Source organism: Ictidomys tridecemlineatus, chromosome Y (genome assembly GCF_052094955.1).
Source record: "Ictidomys tridecemlineatus isolate mIctTri1 chromosome Y, mIctTri1.hap1, whole genome shotgun sequence".
Lineage (NCBI taxonomy): Eukaryota > Metazoa > Chordata > Mammalia > Rodentia > Sciuridae > Ictidomys > Ictidomys tridecemlineatus.
Genome location: NC_135494.1, coordinates 6,468,070 through 6,490,289, shown reverse-complemented (window position 1 = coordinate 6,490,289; position 22,220 = coordinate 6,468,070). Strand labels below are relative to the sequence as shown.

The following is a 22,220-nucleotide window of genomic DNA, read 5'->3' as shown; positions in this document are numbered from 1 at the left end:
TAATAAGAATTGTATTGCATTCTGCTATCATATATAAATAAAAAATAAACCTATTTGTTATAAAAATTAATAAAGATGTCACTAAAATCCAATTTACAGTTCATTATATATAATTATGTATGTTTAATATGTTTTCAATGAAACAAACTATGCTAGTATGTAGAAGTGTTAGCTCTTTACTTCAAGGATAAAAATCTCTTATTGTTGCCAAGCAGGTTAAAACATAAAACCCACAATGGGCTCTTCCACTAATTCTATACCTAATAACCCAATTACGTAAAGCAGCAATATAAATAAATAAAACATAAATAAGGGCTGGGGATGTGGCTCAAGCAATAGCTTCGCTCACCTGGCATGCTTGCAGCCCGGGTTTGATCCTCAGCACCACATACAAAGATGTTGTGTCCGCCGAGAACTAAAAAATAAATATTAAAAAAAACTCTCTCTCTCTCTCTCTCTCTCTCTCTCTCTCTCTCTCTCTCTCTCTCTCTCTCTCTCTCTCCCACTCTAACAAAAAGCTAAAACTATTTTAAAAAAACATGAATAAATAAATCATAAAATTATATTTATTTATTTGTTTCCACATTCTAATCCTCCAGTATTAAAATTTGAACTGGGCAAAATACATATAGAAAAAGACTATTTTTTTTAAATTGTGAAATTAGAAGCAAAAAAATTTATACCAGACAGCATTTTACACATCAAAAAATGCTTTAAAAGGTTATTTTGATAACTTGTAGTAATTCTGAATAGGTGTCTTCCCACAGAAATGCCTTTATTTACTTCCCTAGATCCCTTCAGAGTGACACACCAAAGAACAGACCATTGGTGAGATTTAATTTTCTAATTCAAGTAGTTTGCATCTGGTTTCTTTACCATTATTCCAAAGGTGATGGGGAAAGAAAACATTCTACTAAGGCCTAAATAGTATTCATGAACTATAGCACATGTTTTTAATGACTAGTAAGCAAAAATATCCATATTAAGACTGTAAACTTGCATAGAAGAACATGTAGCAGCTGTATATTTTCATTTTTCAAAACATTTTTAAGCAACTTTGAGAACTCCATATTTACTTATTATCATGTTAAGTTTGAAATTTTTGTTAAATAAATATACAAATTGTTCATGTTCTACTATAGAAATAAAAGACCACATATAAAAGAAATGATAAGGGCTGGGGTTGTGGTTCAGTGGTAGAGCACCCGCCTAGTGCACAGGAGGCCCTGAGTTGATCCTGAGTACCAAATAAAACATAGACAAATAAAGGTATTATGTCCAACTTACAACTAAAAAAATATATTTTTTTAAAAAATGATAAAAGGTATGATAGTGATATCTATACTTGACATAACTGTAAAAGGACAACACTCGATGCAGAAATTGTGCACTCATGTAATCTTTTCAACATTTCTGAAGCAATATCAAGAACAAACCTTTTTTTGTAACACAAACACACACACACACACACACACACACAAAAACACACTATGTAGTTACCTAAGTACCAGTCTCCTAATAATTCAGTTCAAATTTCACTTATCACTGTTATAAGTTCAACAACTTTGTACATTATAACTGGTGACCAATCACCTTCTTCAGTCTGTCAAAATGCATGTACATCAGTCAGCTCATAAATTGAGATCAAGTATAGTTGTATACCTCCTGTCTACCAGTGATCAACATGGGCTCATTTCTTTCACAAAAGCAGCCCTAGACATAAAGCTGCAGAAAAGAAACAAACAAAATGGTAAAACATGGATGTTAAGCAGTTATATTTTTGTACTTATTCAAAGAATTTAGTGTAAACTTATTGAAATCAATGAGGGGAATGCTATGACAAAGGAATGGAGATATCACAGAGAATGTGACACCAAGAAAATGAATCATGTTACAAAGATTCTTGAACATAAAAAGTTCAACTTATAAAATGGTAGATGGTCCAAATTCAGAATTGATAATTTGCCAATGCATAGAAACTATGCTGAACTCTACATATGAGTTATATGGCAAGAATGTAAGGTACAGTTTGAACTATAATTATCTCTGACCAAAATTAACACAGGAGCTTTAGGCAGACACTTCATATTCAAACCTAACTTTCCATCTCCAGTCCCCAAAAGCTCATGTCCATTTCACAATGCAGAATGTATTTTGGCCCTACTCCAAGAGTTCCAATCTCTGCAGTTCACTATTGTCCCAGATTACAAAGTCTTTTTCTGAGACTAAAGGCAAACTCCTGACTGTGAATCTCTCTGAATATCAAAAGCAAGCTACATTTATCCAATAGACAGGGAATAGAGCAAGCATTCCCTTTTCAAATATAAATAATAATGACATAGAAGAAGAGATGGGGAAAAAAAAAAAGACCAAAATGTAGCCAGGCAAACAAGTCTTGTTAGTTCCACCCATGGCATTTGAAGCAAATAAGTTGTTTTCTCCAAAGGGTTTGAGCAGTCCCACCGCTTTGTTCTTGCCAGTGGCAGCATACATGGGCTCTTTTGCAGTCAGCAGTTTTTCTCAGCACAGTTCACTTTACTGACATCAATTCCTGGGGTCTCTATTCCAGACGTGGCTTCACCTTTACAGCTTCAAGTATTACCCTGTAGGAGCTCCAACACTTCTACACTTTGCATGGTCACCCACTGAAACCTCAATGGAAATATCTAACCCTAAATTCCATAATTCTGCATAATAGGCACCATGAGGATGATTCCAAATTCTGCCCCAAGCTCCCACAGCATCTGAGTTTTCTGGAAAAGGGGCTTCAGCAGCTTCTAAGTACCTGGAGAGCTGAGCCTGGTGAAACAACTTCTTGGGCTCCCCTGTGGAAACAAGGAACTATTATCTCTTCTGAAAGGAATTTTCTTTTTTGTATACTAAAGCCTGCAATGGGTGTTGTCCTGAGAATTTCTGATATTTTCAGGAAGCATCTTTCCTACTGTCTTTATGCAAAGTCTCTTCAAGCACAACTTTCTCGGTTTCACTTTTAATCTTCATCACTGCTATCTACTTTTGAGTAAAGCTCACTAAAAGCTACTAGCAATATATCCATACTGCCTTAATGCTGTAATGCCTTGAAACTTTCTCTTGAATTAGTTCATCACTTTTAAAATTCAGCCTCACAAAAAATAAGTTGAACATGAGAAAAATATAGAAAAGTTCTTTGCCAGAACACATGTAGCCTCTAGTCTAATTCCCAATAGTTCTCATATCCCCCTGACAACTCGAGCAGTGAGCATTCCTATTGGCATTTTTGTCGTCTGACCTTCCATCAGAATTGCTCATTAAGCTTTTCTTATGGTATTCTATGTTTTATTCAGCCTGCATTTTTTCTAGATTCCTCCCACAAATTATAACCAAAGCTTTCTCAACCACAGCTGGAACAGTCATAGCATCAATCCAATTTCTCGATACCAATTTCTGTATTGGGCAGCTTTTCATTGCTATGATTAAAATACCTTACAAAAACAACCTGGAGGAGGTGAAGTTTATTTTGGCTCAGAGTTTCAGAGACCCAGTTCATGGTGGGCAGATCCATTTCTCTAGATCCAAAATCATCAGATGAGCATTGTGGAAAAGTACTGTTTACCTATGGAGGCTGAGAAGCAGAGAGAAGGTGTAAGAGAGTTCAGGAAAGATGAATCCTTCCAGTGCAAGCCTCCAGTGACCCATCTCCCGCCACGCCCCATCTACATTTCCACACAACCATTCCACTCACATTAGAATGAACTGATCAGCTTATAGCTCTCTTAATTTAATCATCCCTCTGAATACATTGTTGCATTAAAAGATTTTGCAGAACAGCCCATTTCCAAACTAACACTTGACAAATATTTTACAAAATAAAAAATTTAGTTCTCAATGTTTAATGCTTTAAATTACTATGCTAATATGTATGGTTTTCCTTTTTTCTTTTCTTATACATTAATTACATATTACTAATTTTTCTTTTTTTAATAGAATGTTAAATAATCACAGAATGATTAAAATTTGTTTTTCTATTATTGAGTACTGCTTTACCTTGCAGTAACTGTTTCATTGTATACCAACTATATTACCTTTTATTGGTTTATACTGCATGGAAACAAGACATGTTTTATCAATTTAGCATGAAAATGAGGTTAACTATCCTGACAAGTTAGTTTACCCATGTCATCATGTTAGCAGATAGCAAATGGGAATTTGGATATAGCAGTCTAATTTTAAGTCTAAAACTCATTTCATGAATTGAATAGGGATGTAAATATGGGTGGGTAGCTAACAGAAAGTGCACACAAAATTCAATATGCTCTCTACAAATGCCTCAGTGAATTCAAACTTGGTATTCTTAAGGACTTATCAAATTTATACAGAACTTAAGTTAGATTTTATTTGTATGTTTTGGATAAAAAGAAAAGCAAAGATAAACTAAGTAATGATTTAAGTAGATCTAAAACACAAAGCAGTGAATTTTGAGATCTGAAATAGTATAATTTAAGCTTACTCTAATTGAAGAAGAAAAAATTTGTCTTATACATCAAGCAATGTTAAATATTGTCAAAATGTTAACACAAAATAAATATATGTGTTAACAATAAACCTAGATAGGTGGTATACTCAAAACATGTTCACTGACATTTGAATGATAACATATATTTGAATATATCCTTGAGATCCTTGGGATTAAATTAAACCATCAGTCACAGATTTCTTAAGAAAAAAATATATATTTATAGCCACTATTCCAAAAAAATGTCAAGAAAGTTATTGGTCATTTCTTAATAAAATACAAAATTTACAACCTCTTTTTAAGGCTTCAGAACTTAGGAAGCTGCAAATTTAAATGTGAACAGTCAAATAATTTAAAGCTGGCAATCCTTTTTACATATTGTCTTATTTAGCCATCTGAATACTACAACATGTGTATACTCCATAGGATAAATACTGCATGAAGAATGTAACCATACTGAATTCATTACATATTCTCTTAGTAAAGTTAATCAATGTCAGTGTAAGTGCTATTTTTTTGGGCTTTTAAACATTTATTTACTTTCTAGACTAATATTATTATATTGCAGAAATCAAAGATGCAACAAGAACCTACTTTCCTATTTAATCCATTAATCTGAAACATAACCAAATAAAATATAAAATTAATACTTTAGTAATATTATCAAAGTAATTCCTCCAAGTAATGCTGCATATGAGCAATAACATATCTAATGTTTAATGTGAACTACAGGCTTTCCAGGATGAAGTACCTTCTGGATGTAAAAGCAAGGAAAAAAAAAAGAAACAAATTATCATAAAACAGATTGCAACCCTCTTTGTCCTTTTGAAGAAAAAAATCTTTAGAAAAATTATATTTGTTAGAAGTCAGTTGGGGGAAAAATGAGTAGTTTTGTATTTTATCATGAACTGTTTTACACAAGCAGAATTCTAAATTTTAGAGAACAAGGACATGTATCGAAAGAAGACATTTAGCAATACACTTTTATGTAGTAGGATAAATATGTCCCAGAATTTTCATTGATGAACATCATCAATAGGTAAACACTTTAAAACTGCTTAATAGTATTTAAAATCCAGCTTTTGGTCTCAAGATATATCTACTTATATTCGTGTTATGAAATTTGATAGGTAAGAACCATTAAATACCATGGGGCACTTTTCTATCTTATCCTCAGGTTCTAGCCTAAATTTTATACCTAAATTTTCCACACTTAAGCATTTATGGCAACATAAAATGAAGCCACATGTAAGTTTAGTGTCTGTCATAGCTGTTACATTTGTGTCATAAAATCCATTTGAGCCTGTTGATCCTTTATATTAATTTTCACTACTGAAAAATTTTAAAGGAGAAAAAATGTAATAAAGGTAACACCAACTGTTGAATCTCTGAAAGTAATATAAGATTTAACTGTGGCTAAAAAAGATAAACTACCTCAAGTTTGATTTCATTTTACTATATTGGTAATTTAAAAGAAAGATTATGAACAGTGTCAGTGCATATGACAAATTACATTAGTAACATCAAGAAAGGCCAACAAACATACATTCAATATAACTCTTTATTATATTTTTAATGCCATGGTTCTTCCATACAGAAAACAGAAACCATCTTTTCAATAAGTTGAGTTCTTTTCCTCTTAATCTAAGGTTAGCTTAAGAAAGGCTTAGTTTATAGAATGTTATAAAATTAGTTTTCCATTTGCACAATGCAATTTAATTATCCATTAAGTCTCAAAATGTGGGCTACAATGTATGACTTTGGGGCAAAAAAAAAAAAAGAAAGTAAGTCATCGTTTTATAAAACTTTATAAAAATTTCTAACATGAAGAAAACTGGTTATCACCAGGTGTTCCATTTGAAACTGCTAATCTTTTGAACTCAAAATTGTTCCCATGTTTTAAATTGCAATTGGGAAAGCTTCCTTTGGATGGTGGCAACATAAATAAAAAAAGAAATATAGAAGACATTAAGATATAAAAATACATTTTGATAAATAAGAAAAATAGCCCTATTTTTTCTGATTTCAAATGCAGATTTCTTTTTTCCTTAAAAATGTGATTAAAAATCTCAAGAGAATATCTGGTTAACTAAATCATACAGAAAAAATGCTGTAAACATCAGTTGGAATTAGGGCTTACTTATTATATATATATATATATATATATATATATATATATATATATATATATATATATCTGGGGCAAATAATTAAAAACATTCATTTACTAGAAAAAAAGTAGTCATAAATGGGAAGGCATTTCTTCCTTACTTTGGTTTTAACAAGGCAAAGTTGTTTGAGCCTTTACTTCTAAATTCAGTTACATCTAAAAAATGAAGTGTTATTAACATGTTATTTAAGAATACTCTAGTTTTAACAAAATATAATATTTTTTTAAAAAAAATGAAAATAAATGGATCTGCTTTAATAAATTTTACTCATTCTAAATGAAATTTTATTCTTCTTAGCAGGTGACAGCTGAGATTTCAACAGTGGAACAATCCTCAGAATCACTTTCAGATTAGATCTATAAGTAAAAACAACATAAGATCCATGAAATAATTCCTATAGCATTCTACTATTTTTAAGACCATTTTAAAGTTAACTAGACAATCACTATGGCACATATTCTGTATACCAGGTTTTTCCTTAGTCCTGTCTGTTGCCAGTATACTTTTTGTCTTTTTTACATTGTTAAATGCTACACAAAATATCTTTAATAAAGTTTGACATTTCTTTATTCTTTTATTTTGAAAGTTGGCATCGAAATGGAAAAGCACAATTCTTTTCAAAATGGAACTATTTCTTTACCAAATTCTCTCCCCCGTTTAAGATCTATTTTAATTACAGAAGTTAACACTACAACAGATGTAAATCTTTCTAGAGAAATGACTCTACAAGTAGTAAGATTCCCAGGCTAAAAAATAAAAAAAGAAAGAAATTTACAAATTTCAAAACAGTAAATTCCTTTAATAATCATTACCTTTACTTCCCTATCAGCAGTTCCAAAGGAAGGCCCTTATTACAAACTCATAAAAATACTTTTTGTTTGTTGTTTGCAATTTGGGGATTAAACCTGGCATCTATATAATGAGCTATACTCCTAGCCTGTTTGTTTTGATATAAGACTATGGCTAAATTGGTCAGCATGGCTTAGAACTTGCAATCCCTACCTCAAGTCTCTTGGCTTATAAGCCTTTTTTTTTTCATGAAGAAATATTAACCCTGCTTGGACCCTAAGTTTATCATCCGTGTTTTCATGCACAACTTCCCAAAGACTAGACAATTTAACTACATTATTTCTGCCTACAATTTAATAAACTCATGGCCAAATCTCCAAACATACCTGAATTAGAAAGTTCCTTAATTTTCTAAAAAGTTGCTAAATCTCACGGGCAGTCAAATTATTCAAGTTGCCCTAAATCAAAAGTATAGGTTTTTTGCCATATTAAATATATGCTAATATTGTTTTAGTTATAAGAATCCTTTGGCATAGAGTCCACAAAGAAAGATATATAAGGAAAATGTTACAATAACTGTTTCTCATCCTTTCCCCCCCACCCCGCCCACCCTATTTTTGGGTACACTTAAAGATTCACACATTAGTGTTTGCTTAAAAATACACAATATAAATATAAAAATGTTTATACATATACATACTCTCATTTTAATTCATGGTACAAGTAATCTAACTGCTTTGGAAATGCATCAAAACAAAGTAGGGATGTTGGATGGATAGAAGAATGAGTGTGGTTAGTATAGAGAAATGTCAACTATAGAATCTGGGTGGCGAGTTTATAGATGTTATAAATGGGGATGAATGTCAGGACTACTTAAGCTCAACTTTTTCCAAAGATTGGCCTTTGCAATTTTTAAAATGTCTGGTAATTATGTTGTACAAACTTTCAAAACAATCACTCCAGGTACTCTAAAATTTCACCTTAATGCCCAAAATCATTACTTCTCATAGTTATTTGTATACACAGGTAGTTTCTGAACTACATTTACATTATAGGAATACTTTTTAAAAAAGAGCCTGACTGAGTGTAAGCCATATTACTAAATCACTATTCCATTTATTTTAAAAAAAAAAATGTTCCCTCACACACATGCTAAAAAAATGAGGACAAATTTTACTTAGATATAATAAAAACAGTAAGATATGTGACTCACTGCTTTATTACTAGGAAAAACAATGTTCTTCCCCCAAATAATCACACTCTAACTTCAAATGAAGGATTTTACTAATAGTGCTGACAAATTAAATAATAAAATTCCACTATATGTCCCGGTAATAGGCTTTTATTTTAACAAGACTTTTAAAGTCTGTTGTAATTTCAGTGCTGCATTAAGTCTTTTAACAAATTAGTATTTTATTTATGAAATGCCATGTTTTCAAAACTACTGCAATTCATACTAATTATTTCTTTTCATAACTTTTAACATATTATGATTTTGGAATACTTCTGCCCAAATTAATACTAATTTTAAAGAAAGATGTATTCTAAAAGATTGGTAAAGCTTTCCAAAGAAAATACAATTTAACTACGTTATTTCTGCCTATTATTTAATAAACTCATGGCCAAGTCCCCAAACACACCCCAATACTTAAATAAGTATTCAATATTCTTGGCTAAATGGAAATATTTAGAAAAAACAAGGTAATTAATTTACACAATTCATAAATAAAGTGAAGAAATCTATAAAATCATCTACTTACATCATCAATATCTTCATCATCATCTCCAATATCATCAAACTGAATTTCATCATCATCTCCAGGACCAAAAGTATCTGTTTCATTAATTTTAGCTAAAGATAACCAATGAACTCATTATATAATCAAAACAATATTTAAGCAAGCTACCTACTAAAGAAAAGGCCTGATATAAATACTGAACTACAGGAGAAGACTTAAAATTATAAAAAGAAGTTTTAAAATATACTCCAATTCAACTGATATTTCTTTACTAAAAATTGTTAAACTTCTAGCAGCTGTACTATAAGCAGCAAATTAACAATAAAATTCCCCAGATGTTCACTCATTACAAAATAATTACAACAAACAGAACATGGGCTACATTTTTCTTTTGTTGAAAACAGTTTTTAGAAAAATAGGCAGACTCCAATTACTCTAACTCAATAGCTAAACACTTTCAATGTATGCTTCAAATGGTTTGATGTAGTTGTACCACTGTAGTGTTTCTAAGTCTTTTGGGTATACAGCAGCTCCAACTCACAATAGCTAAACTATGGAAACAACCTAGATATTTTTCAGCAGATGAATAGATAAAGAAAATGTGGTATATGTACACAATGAAAAAAGCCATAAATCATTATGAAATAATGGCATTTGCTAGTAAGTGGATGGAACTGGAGATTTGATTTGAGCACAGGCTAATACCATCCTCATGGCATCTTTAAAGTCCTCCTTAGATCAGAACAATTATTTCAATATCTTTAAAAAGGATTTACCAGATCACAGAGACTTGGGCTAATCATGCTTATTTCTAAGAAATAAGCAAAAAAGAAGCTGCTAATCAGATTCCTAGATAATTCAGCACTCCTTAAAAAGCTAATAATTAATCAGGATCTCCATGCTTCAGTAAAAACCTTAGTATTTTTATGATAAAACTGCAGTGGAATAAAAAGGCATGTAGCTACTAAGTAAAGAATGTAGGCATATAAATTAGTCCATGGGTCACTTCAGACTTTTCAAGTTATTTTTTTCCTGTGAAAATATTTTGTTTCTTTCAAAAAGGAAATAAATACTTTTGTTCTAAATACCCTAAGTAACAATTCTAATAATAAAATATTTGTTTTCTAAAACTTAAAAGCTACTATTATAATTGCTGCCTTCATTTATACAAAACTACCAGTCTCTTGAAAATTGTTAAAACAAAGCAAAACAGAAAAAATAGGAAAAGGTTAGAAATATGGAATGAAGTTATGATATTACATACAACTATATTGGTGAATTTCACCTTACAAATATCTAGAACACACCAACTCAAAAACAAATAATAGAAGAAAGATCAGTAAAGTAGAGAAAGAGTAATAGGAATGGAGAAGAAGGAAAGAAGCATCATTGGGAACTGAAGTGAATGAAGCAAATTATATTCCACATAATGCACTAATTAAAAACAAAAATAAAAGCTTCCATAATCCAATAAAAAGAAAGAAAGAACTGTATAACAGGAAAACATGAGGAGGGAGAAGGAGAGGGAAAGAATAAGTACTAGGATCTGATTTGGAGCAAATTATAGCCAATGCTTTTATCATTTTGTCAAGATGAACAAATGTACACACTAAACAAAAACCATAAAAATCTGACAAATGGATTCCTTTACAGTTATACATCCAAAGGTTGGAAAATTCTTTATCAAAAGAACAAGAGATGTATATAGACATAAATTGGTATGAACAAAAATATGAAAAATTGTGCTCTACATGTGTAATAAGAATTGTACATTCCACTGTCATGTATTTAAAAATAAAATTATTTTTAAAAAAACCCTGAGAGACTTCTTATTTTTCCTAAAATATTGATAAAGTACAGACAGGCATACTTACTAATTTTGTTAGGTTTACATACACATACACACAATAATGTGTAAAATAAATCTACCAAAATTCTTTTACCTAAACACCAATAAATGCCTGAGAATACAACAATATAGACATTACCATGCTCTGGAAGTTCTCCATATGCCTTCAGACTTCTAGCTTCATCTGCATTGTACTTTAAAATTACATCAGCTTTATTATCCTTAGAATTAAACAAGTCACTTTTAAAACTGGTTACAGCAAAATATCAGTTGTTTTCAAATTATACATAAATTACTTTCAAATAACATATTAAGAAAAAATTCATTAAGAATTTTGTTAAAAATTCTCTGCTTTTCTTCTACACACTACACTCATACCCCCTCTTCCTGCATCCCCCCCAAAAAATTTTGGGTTAAACTAAAGAAAAAAGGTTCCATACATTCCAAAACATATATACCAATTTCATCCTCATAAAAGCAAAACAGGCAAACTCAGTATTTTTAAATAATCTTCTGATTAGAAGTAAAAATAAGAAAAAAATTGTAACATACATATTTTAGGTCAAATATAGCAATCAAAACTGGAAATAATATGACCAAAGAAAAGAATACCAGCATAAAACTGCCTCCAAGTTTAAAGTTTTTTTCCTCCTCACTTTCTTCTTCACCATTTTAAAACATAACTATTCTCCCTATACTCTGATTCATATCTTAATGACTAAAGAATCAACTAAAGTGCACTGGACCTTTCTTGTGTCCTGTTCATTTCTAGGCTATGAAAAAGTTTATGACAGTTAACTGTCAGTCGGGAGCAGCAGCACATGCCTGTAATTCGAGCAGCTCAGGAGGCACTGAGGCAGGAAGACTGTGAGTTCAAAGCCACCCTCAGCAACTTAGGGAGACCCTGTATCTAAATAAAATACAATAAAGGTTTGGGATGTAGCTCAGTGGCTAAGTGCTTCTGAGTTCAATCCCTGGTACAAATAAATAAATAGATAAATAAATAAATAAATAAAAACATTAATTGTCAGGCAAATACAAAGTAGAAAATCAGAGACTGGCTGTGACAGAATCCAAAAGCCTCTGAAAAAATATTCTTTTAGATTTACAGGTCTGTGATGACTTGGTGGTCACCACTACGCAAGTAAGTGCTCACAATTTACATTCCAGAATAGGTCATTTTCCATACTAATAAACTATTCTAGGCATCCACCTGCTTGAGGAGGAGATAACATTCCCAAAAAGTTCTACATAAACATTTTCTCCATAGTACCAGACAAAGCAGTGACAGATGTTAACTTCCCATCTTTTAACATTACCCACATGTTGCTAATAAAACCTTTTTTGAATTCTCTGGTTACTGTCTCTCAAACTACTGGCTCTCTCCAGTGGTAGTGGAAATGTTTTTTAGAATGTACTCCTATCAGAATTATTTAATTTAATTATTTATTTAATTATTTAATTCTGATAATTAATTTAATTACTTTCCTAAAGAACAACAATAAACAAAAAATTGTATTCTTAACAGCTCCCCTAAGTATCTGTAATACAAACCCCAGAAAACCAGTTTTAAAATGTTCACATGTACCCATTTTGAAGAATATGATCAGTTAGACTGGTAGATGGCAGTAAGTGTATGTTGCTGATTTACAATTTATCTAACAACGACCCAAAGAAAGACCACTAAAATAATCACAGATTCACTGGCAATACAGGAAAAACCAGAATTTTTTAAACTAAGATATATATATATATATAAATACATTATTTCCAGAATTGCTATATTGTATTTGAAATGTACATCTTTGAATAATGAAGGGAAAAAAAAAAAACACAAAAGAGGCCCACAACAAAAAAAGCAGCAATTGGTAGAAACTCCTTCTAAGAAAGCCCTGAAGTTGTACTTGACAAACAAACTGTTATAAACATGTTTGAAGAAATATGTTTAAGAATAAAATAAATCATGTTTAAAAATATTTAAGGAAATTAAAAGACTAATGTCCTACAAATGATACTTCGAAAAATGCATAAATTATTTAAAACAATAGTAATTCAGAGATACGAAGTTGAATGACTTCAGAATGTCACTTTCAAACAAACTAAAACAGACAAACAAGAGAGAATAAAATACTATAAGTCAACTAGACCTAAGAGACATTTACGGAAAACCCCTCCTAATAATATGAAAAGAATATTTCTCAAAGGCTCATGTGTTGAAGGTTTGGTCTCCAATGTAGGAATGTTCAAGGTGAGACTTTTGGCAAATGATTGGATCATTAGGGCTCTACCTTCTTCAATAAATATTTTCTCCATAGTACTAGACAAGGCAGTGACAGATGTTAACTTCCCATCCTTTATCATTACCCACATGTATTGATGGATACATGATTGATGGATTCATAATTGAAAGGACTACTGGGAGGTGTTAAAAACTATAGGAGGTGGGGCCTAGTTGAAGAGACTATATCCTTTGAAGTAAGCTCTTTGTCTGTATTTTATCCTGGACTCTTCATTTTTTTTTTCTCTGCCTCTCTCTCTCTCCCCTCAGACTGCCATAAGCTGAGCAGCTATCACCCACCAAGCCCTTCTGCTATGGGGTTTCTGCCTCATCACATAAACAAAAAGCTGACTTGCTCTTCCAGATTTTGATTGCAAGAACTATAGATTTCAAAATAAAATGATGAAACTGTGTGTGTTCGCGCACACCTGTAGTCCCAGAGCCTGAAGCAGAAGGATTGACTGTTGTCCAGTCTGGCTTTGAATTCAAAGCCAGACTGGACAACACTGTGAGACTCCTTCCACTCAATTAAAAAAAAAAAAATTAAAAAGTAAACACATTAATTAAAAAAGAACACTACCATACTTACACAGTATCATACTTATTTTAGAAAATTTAATTGAAGAATATTCTAGAAATATTTTAGAAAGAAAATGTATAATTGAGCTTCATGAAAAACATCATACCTACCTATCTTCTTATTTCTCTAGGGAGCAGATAAAATGTCAGCTGTGGGAAGCCATTCTAACACGTGATCGGGTGCCTCCCGTTAAGGGTCTGAGGCACTTTGGCAAAAGTCGAAGTTTTTCCCGGTCCTTTCCTGATGAGAGAGCCCATCCGTGTGGGGGTGTGCCTGACCACTGACCCCAGGGACCCAATCACTGACCCTGACCTTGGAGTGCAGCTCCCCCTCAACCTTCATTGGATGGAATTCTCCCCTGAATCTCTTGTTCCCCAATAAAAGGCTGGTCCCCGGCATGCTCGCTCTCTCTCTCCTGCTAGCCCTGAGTAATCCCTGCTGCCCTGCTGGGCGGTTGGAGGAGGGAACCAGAGAGGGGAGCCGTCTCGGACCTAGCAATAGAAATAAGGTAATTGAGTCTTGTGTTTTTTATTTCGATCTCTTCTAACTAACTTTATGCCTAGAACCTCATTAATGAAACCACTGCGCAGGCCGCGTGGTAGAGTCAGCCTGTGTTACTACTATTTCACAGACTGGCCCTTGGGAAACATCATCTGTAAAAACTAGAATATGTAGCAGAAAGCCATCAAATGAATTAGGATATAATGATCCATCCATAGTACTGTTCTACACAAAGAGACTATTTACAACATATTATATTTAAAATAATAATAGAAATTAAAAACTGTGTTAAATCACTTTTCTTATACATGTACCATCAACTCTGGGAATTATTTTGAATTAGAAAAATACTATAGTCTCTTAATAAGTGTAAAAATATTGTAGTCCCTTAAGTGTTGATGACAGAATGGTGTCAAGTATGTACTGAAACTGGCTAAAAGTAGAAACATTGTTATCTAGGAAATATTAATGATTTATTAAATAACAAGGGCACAGAACAAATTTGTTTTATTTTTATATTTTTGGTACTAGGGATTGAACCCAGGAGATATTAACCACTGAGCTACATCCCCAATCCTTTTATTTTTTATTTTGAGAGAGAGTCTAAGTTACTCAGGGCCTTGCTAAGTTGTGGAGGGTGGTTTGAACTTGTGATCCTCTAGCCTCAGCCTCCATGTTCACTGGGATTATAGGTGTGGTGCACAGAGTACAAATTTGAATATAATTTTTACCTGATAATCTCGAAGGCCAACCAATATGATGTCTGAGGAATTTATCCAAACCTGTAAAGATAATTTACTGACATTTAAAAAATATAAATAATTTAAAAAGAGCCAACTTAAATGAATCATCCCACAAAAAATATTTTATTCACCCACTTTGTAAACTATGAAAACTTAGGGGACCAAAGATTAATGATAGAGCACTGCCCTAGCATGCACAAGGATCTGGATTCCATCCCAAGTATTATTTTTAAAAAAATGCAAAGGTAAGATAAAACTATAGTACAATATTCTACATGTAGCCTACTAAAATATGAAATTTTATTTCAATTACTTAAGAGCTTAAAACTTCAAAAAAAGTGACTAAACATCAAAAACTATCTTAAAATATTTAGTTATCCAAAATACGAAAGAATTACTATCTACATAAACGTAGCCATTCAGAAATCAATCTACATAAAAATGACCTCCTCTTGTCTGAATGTGTGTCTCTTACATGCACATATTAAAATCCTAACATTCAATATGAAAGTGACAGGAGATGGGAGTCTGGGGGAGTTGTTTAGGTCAGGAGAGCAGAATTCTCATGAATAGTATTAATGCTTTTATTAAATGGGTCCTAGAATGCTTCATGGTTCCATATCAATCAGAAAGCAGGCCATCTTTTAAAATCACCATATTTTAAACCACCTCTAGACAAAAATAGTCTTCAGAACTGGAATAAATTACTATTCATAAGTCACCCAGGCTGTAGTATTTTGTTACAGGAGCCTCAAAAGAATAAGCCTTAAAAGTGCCACTAATTTGTTAAAGAATGAATAACAGACCCCAAAATATTTTTTTTATAAACAGATTACTGAAATCCCCTAATACAAAATAACAACATCTAATTGTATGAGAAGCATAAAGGCTAATTAGCCAGAAAACATGTTTCATGGCCTTAAAAGATGAATTTTTAATAACTTCTACCTATAATATGGGGTTATCTCAAATAAATAATTAATCAAATAATTTTAAAACTGTCTTAATGGGATATGATAAGGAATCTGTTATCTAAATATTTCATATTCAAATTTCCCTAGGACCACTTATGATTATTTCCCCTAATATAAAATCTATTAAGGAATATGATCCATTCATTATCCATTTCTATAGTCTCTTTTAATCTCCATTTTTCATGGAGTCTAGACCATTTGTTTTATGAATTAGATTTGTCAGATTATTTTCTCCCTTATTATTATATCTACTGTGATACATCTACTGTAGATATCCAGCAGAAATATAATATTAAGTAAAGCAAATGATAAAGATCAAAGATATTCTTATTTAAATATCATATAAATCACAGCTCGGTTCTATAAATATCTTTTCAAAACTGGATTTGCTTTCATATTAAAATGTTTTTATAATCAACTGAATCTAAAAGGAAATAAATCTACATACTTACCTTTTTTCTCAACTTTCCTCTAATATGGCATAACCTCTTAATACCATCAAAACACATTGCTTCTAATCGTCCATTTCCCAACATTTTGATTACCTGAGCATACTCTGAGGAAGAAAAAAAGATGACATATTATTCAACATTCATTTCAATTTAGTAGTGTAATAGGTAAAATTTAGAAGACAATAAAACTATTTGTACTGCTACATTTGAATCAAACTTTCTTTTTTTAATGAATATGATTTGAATAGTAAAATGTCTACCCTGAAAGCCCTTTTATAAGGTGACACAAATTCTAATTTTATCCCAAGAAATAAAAAATTATATATATATTTAATTGACAATTTCTAAACCTGTCCTAGCCATGCTTTTATGTGATAATTCCTTTTAGAGTAATAAAGAACAAATCAAGTAGTTTGCGCCCAAACACAATTGTCTATTCCATGAAGAGTCATCTCTATATTACAAATGTTTTAGTTATATATTTATTTTGAATAAATCAATTACCTATTGCCTTTATTACTGCTTGCTGTTCTTCTAAATACAAAGTGGCTCATTTCAAAATAGATACTGTCCCATATGGACACAGTCATTTTTATTCTCCTTTCCCTCAAACTTAGGGAGGAATTAACAGTTTAATTATTAGGAGAAATGAAGAAAAGCAAAATGGAGGCACAAGGACTACTACTCAGGATTATGATTAAGAAGGCTTTGGCTTAAAAAAAATTAAAACAGAATCAATGCATGGAAGGAAGACTACCTCTAGATAGGGAATAGGGGTGGGAGGGAAAGGGTGGGAGAAGAGGAATAGCAAGGATGGTGGAAGGAGACCCTCATAATTATACAAAATACATATATGAAGATGTGAATTGGTGTCAACATACCTTATATACAAACAGAGATATGATAAATGGTGGTATAATGGTGTATTATATGATAAATGGTGGAATAATGGTGTATTAAGAACTGTGCGGAAAAAAAATAACAAAATAAGAGAGCTCATGTGTAATGACATAATTTGGCATGAACATATTTTATATACAGAGTTACAAAAAATTGTGCTGTGAATGGATAATCATAACTGTAATGCATTCCACTATTGTCATGTAAGTAAGAAATAATAAATAAATAAATAAATAAATAAATAAAAGGAGCATAAGTTAAAAAGTCTTACCTTGACCATCCTCTTTAAAAACCAACTCTCTTTTTTCAGATTCATTTTCATTTTTACCTCTGCGTCTATTTTTACCTCCTTTACCTAAATAAAGGTAAGTAAAAAAAATTAACCATAATTATCTGCATAATGTCTGTTTGCTAAATTCTAAAACCAAGCGCTTTTAAAATGTGTTTTTAAAAATCAAGAAAAGTTAAATGCATATCTCTTTAGCATATTAACAGAACAACAAATAATATTTTAAAAAGCTAACCTAATTTTATCAGATTTATAATTTGATTGATATAATTTGATATTCATTTATATCCAATACCAAATATTCCTACCATCAATGCCTTACCTTTCTTGAACATGTTGTTTAGATATTTATTTTCTAAAATAAAAGTATATATATTAAAGTACATAGAAAAAGATATAGCCCAGGGAAAAATATTAATACTGTGTAAACTTCCAAATAAACAACCAAATAATGAGCCATATGTCCTAGACTTTGTTTGTTTGTTTGTTTATTTATTTATTTGAGTCAAAATCCTGCTGAATTGCTCAGAGCCTGAATAAGTTGATGAGGCTGGCTTTGCATCTATGATCCTCCTGTCTCAGCCTCAAGAGATGCAACATCATGCCTGGCTCCATTCTTTATTATAGTATATTTAACTCCACTCAACAATTTGTCCTGTATATCTTTTCATGTCAATAAGTATAGATGTGGATCTAACATTTTAATCCTTAAAATACATTTTTTCCTTATTCTGGCATCCTTTACTGTTTACCTTTTATTAAATTATACTGCATTAAATTCCAGTCTACAACGTACAGCAGATGGATGTAGAGAAGTAGTAATTGAGGATTAAAAGTTTTTATCTATTTTCTTAGGTTTTTCATAAACTATACTAGTTTAAGACTCACCAGCAAAGAAAGAGAAAATCATGTTCTCCATCACCCTATATTTTCACCAGAACCTTACCATGCTAAAGATTTATAATCAAATTTCACTATTTTTTTCTCTGAATTTTAACATATTAATAAGTTCAAACACATAAGTATATATTTTATAATTTATTTCTTTATTAGATTTTCAATTAAGTAGTCACAGAATTGAGATACTTCTCCAAAATATTTTATTCCCATTCCAAAATCTACAATAGCAGTCATTTCCAAAAAATGGGAGAAAGGTTGAGAACAGCAGTAATAAAAGACCAATGGTTGGAATTAAAAAAAAAAAAAATCCCAAAATAGAATATATGAATTATCACTACAAAGACATCTAATTCTCAGATGCACCAACTCACTCTTGCAACAGTTCCCCCAATGCTCTGTGCTGCTACAAAACATAGGTAAACTTCTACAATTTCTGTTGTCAATCAATTCAGTATCTGAGGTATTAACAGGACACACCAAAACTAACTTACTAGAAATGAAAAAAATATTCTATATTTATCAGCATCAATCATGCCAGAACTTCAAATATTACTATAAGCTACATTAGGGAATGGATTGTTGGGTTATATACCAAACTTTTTTTTATATGAATAAACATGAATATATCTTTTAGAAGAATGGCAATTTAAAAACCTACTTGGACATAATTTGGCATGAACATACTTTATATAAAAACTCCAATGCATCTTAGCTTATATGAGTAAGCCAAAGGATACCCACTTTCTTGATGTGGGGAATGGTTTGTAAAATTTCTAGAGGAAACTGTGGAGTAAGAATGGGCTGAAATCAAAATCCATTCAACATTCAGCCCATTATAGTTAGACAGCTCTCACCAAGCCAATACTGCAAAACTTCAAAATTTTCCTTTTAAAAAGGAAATTGTTACTGGGAATGATACTACTTAGCTATTTTTATTTAGCTTATTATTTAATTCTATTCTTTTTATTCTTTCCTCCTCTATTCTATTTTCTCAGCTTTGCCATCAGGCCTAGCTAAATTGTCAAGTGTGAGAATAATAAATTTCATTTCTACATCAGTGAGTAACATCTTTTAAAATCCAGAATCTTAAAAAATACCAATCTGTCAAGAAAACTAGAAGATTAAAGATTTATTTACATGTGCAGGAAGGAAAGCGTGGTACATATCTGCAGAATAAGAGGAAGAAATTTAGAAAGGGTTCACACAGACTTTTGAACCTATCCTGTAATTCTTATGTTCAGTGGTATGGTTCTCCAGGAGTTCATTTTATATATATATATATATATATATATTTTTTTTTTTAATGTTTCTAAAATATTATATAATTCGTTATAAATTTAGTAAAGTATACTATTTACCCTGGATTTTTTTCCAAGTAAAAGTGCAATTTAAATTCTCTCAAATAATATTAAAACTGTGAATACACTAATTAAAACTCAGCTTATTCTACTATAAAATATTTAAATTCTCTTTAGATAATATTAAAACTGTGCATAAAACAATTAAAGTTCAGTTTATTCTACTATAAAATATTTGTTTTATAAACTTAATCCAAAATTTATATATCTCTTCCTTAATTCAGATATGTTTTGTTAAAAAGTCCTAACCCACAAAAATGAAAGGAGAACCATTTTTTTTCCCTAAAGTTTAAGAGAGGCATGTGGATAGAGAATTAATAAATATTTATTGAACCATTACTAATTGTGTAAGTGAGCTATTTTTTCCTTCAGAATTTACAGCCTAGTTTGGGCTTCAACTTTTCATCACTAGAAATAAAAAGTGAGAACCAAATTCTGGAGATATTTGTTAACTAGGGATCATATGTGTTATAATCGGAGAGGTAACTAGGGATTATATAGGTTAACAAAAAAACTAATACTTTTGTAGTAGAAAAAGATGTACTTCTTTCCACACCCCAAATAATCGGCAGTAAATGTACAGCTACAAAAATGATCAATCGGTTGGTTTCAGAGAAGTGAAGGTGTAATGCCTGAAGGAGTTACTTCTTCTCTCACTCCAATTGACAATAAAACTATGCTACAAAATGGTTTTGCAGAAAATAAGGTGAAATGCCTGTGGATCAGTGCACGGTAAACAAAAGAGATAGAATCGCTACCAAGTATCATAGAGTAAGTACAGGTAATAGCTACACAAAGAAATACAGTAAAATGCCTGCCGCCCCTCTGTGAAGTAAAAAGGAGAAGTTGTCCAGGTCCCCACAAAACAAACAAACAATCACTTTTCTGCTGAGCTGTCATTCCTATTTAAAACCACCATTACCATGAAACCAGTTTCTCTGTTTGTATCTAGAGTTGTCTTAAAAGAAATCAAGGGCATTAAAAACCTTAATTCCATAAAAGGAATTTCAGTAACGAATTTCTGTAATGTTTGTTCTTTCATGTCTACAAAGATTAGGCCTCCTATTTTGGAAATTCCCAGTAAATTTATTCTCACCTCTAGTTTGTGAACATTTAAGTAATAAATAAAGAAATAATGTGAATGGTCCCTATTCGTGTTTATTCTCAATATAGCCAAGTTCGGGGATGGGGGATAAGGAAAAGTTGGAAATTGGTTAAACTCTGTAAAGGGCTGGGCTAAAATGAATCACTAAAGCAAACCTTAAAATGTTTAAGGGTTCTACCGTCCTTTTCGACAAGTTCCTGAAGTGCCGCGGTCTAGCGCGAACCACCCGCAAAAGGCCACATTTTCCCACTGGGGGGGTCCTAGAAAAATGGCGCCAGCTCCATAACAAGGCGACCAAATTGAGAAACAGGAGTAACTTCCTCGGCCCTCTGGAGAGCTGAGATGCAGGCATTTCCGTAAGTGAAAAGTAAGAACAGACCCTGCCTACACTATCGGCATCAGACCCGAAATTATGGGGGGAAACCACCAAGCCTAAATAGAGCCGCGGTTTGGTAATCTCATCTCATTACCTTTATTCTTAGGCATGGCGGTAACTTTTACCGATGGTCACGGCCAACTCCTTTCCCCTTGAGAAAGCTGGAAATATCTATCAGTCGCAGGTTGAGTAAACAAATGTCTACCTACTGGAGCTCTCCCGTAAATCACAACAGTACACTATGACGAAACAGCAAATGGCGACGGAGCTGCCTAGACTCCGGTGGCCTGTAGGGTCCTCTTTTACCCCTCCTCCACTTCGCGTTACTGCATGGGCGTGGTCAACTGACTGATACCTCTGAACAAACACAAAAGGTATTGGAGTACAACTTGAGGGAGGATGAATGAAATGTGTACCTGCCTTGCAAGCAGTGATAAAGGGATTCCGGGTGGAATAGGCAGGATCTGAATATCTGCTGCTACAAAAAAACAGATGTCGGTAAAATGTGCAACTGACTCTTAAGGAATCAGTGTACAATGGAGTATTTATTTAGCCATGAAAAGAATGAAACCGTCTTGTCGTCCCTATGAAACTGGAAATCATTATGTTAAATGAGATATTAAGCCTAGCATAGAAAGACAAATATTGCTTGATTTCCCTCACATGTATGATGTTCATCTCATAGAAGCACAGGCCAGACTGGTGATTTTTTCAGAGGCCTGAA

The 22,220-nt window shown here is 32.0% G+C and overlaps 1 protein-coding gene across 1 annotated transcript; it reads right to left on the bottom strand.

The window, feature by feature from the left end:
* Positions 1 to 6,039: 6,039 nt before the first annotated feature.
* LOC144372010 (eukaryotic translation initiation factor 1A, X-chromosomal-like) lies at positions 6,040 to 21,802 on the bottom strand. The gene is made up of 7 exons (XM_078035423.1): positions 21,591 to 21,802; positions 17,740 to 17,823; positions 16,569 to 16,672; positions 15,131 to 15,181; positions 11,180 to 11,261; positions 9,213 to 9,304; positions 6,040 to 7,019 (listed from the first exon to the last, which is right to left on the bottom strand). Exons 1-7 carry the CDS (start codon positions 21,604 to 21,606, stop codon positions 7,014 to 7,016), a joined length of 435 nt encoding a protein of 144 aa, XP_077891549.1. The 5' UTR covers positions 21,607 to 21,802; the 3' UTR covers positions 6,040 to 7,013.
* Between the last annotated feature and the right edge of the window lie 418 nt (positions 21,803 to 22,220).

What these genes read in the sequence shown, in the direction of transcription:
- LOC144372010 (XM_078035423.1), bottom strand. An exon ending in TTTTAAAGAGGATGGTCAAG is followed by an intron (nt 16,673 to 17,739) that starts GTAAGACTTTTT and finishes TTTCTTCCTCAG; the next exon opens with AGTATGCTCAGGTAATCAAA. An exon ending in TTGGCCTTCGAGATTATCAG is followed by an intron (nt 11,262 to 15,130) that starts GTAAAAATTATA and finishes TTTAATTCTAAG; the next exon opens with GATAATAAAGCTGATGTAAT.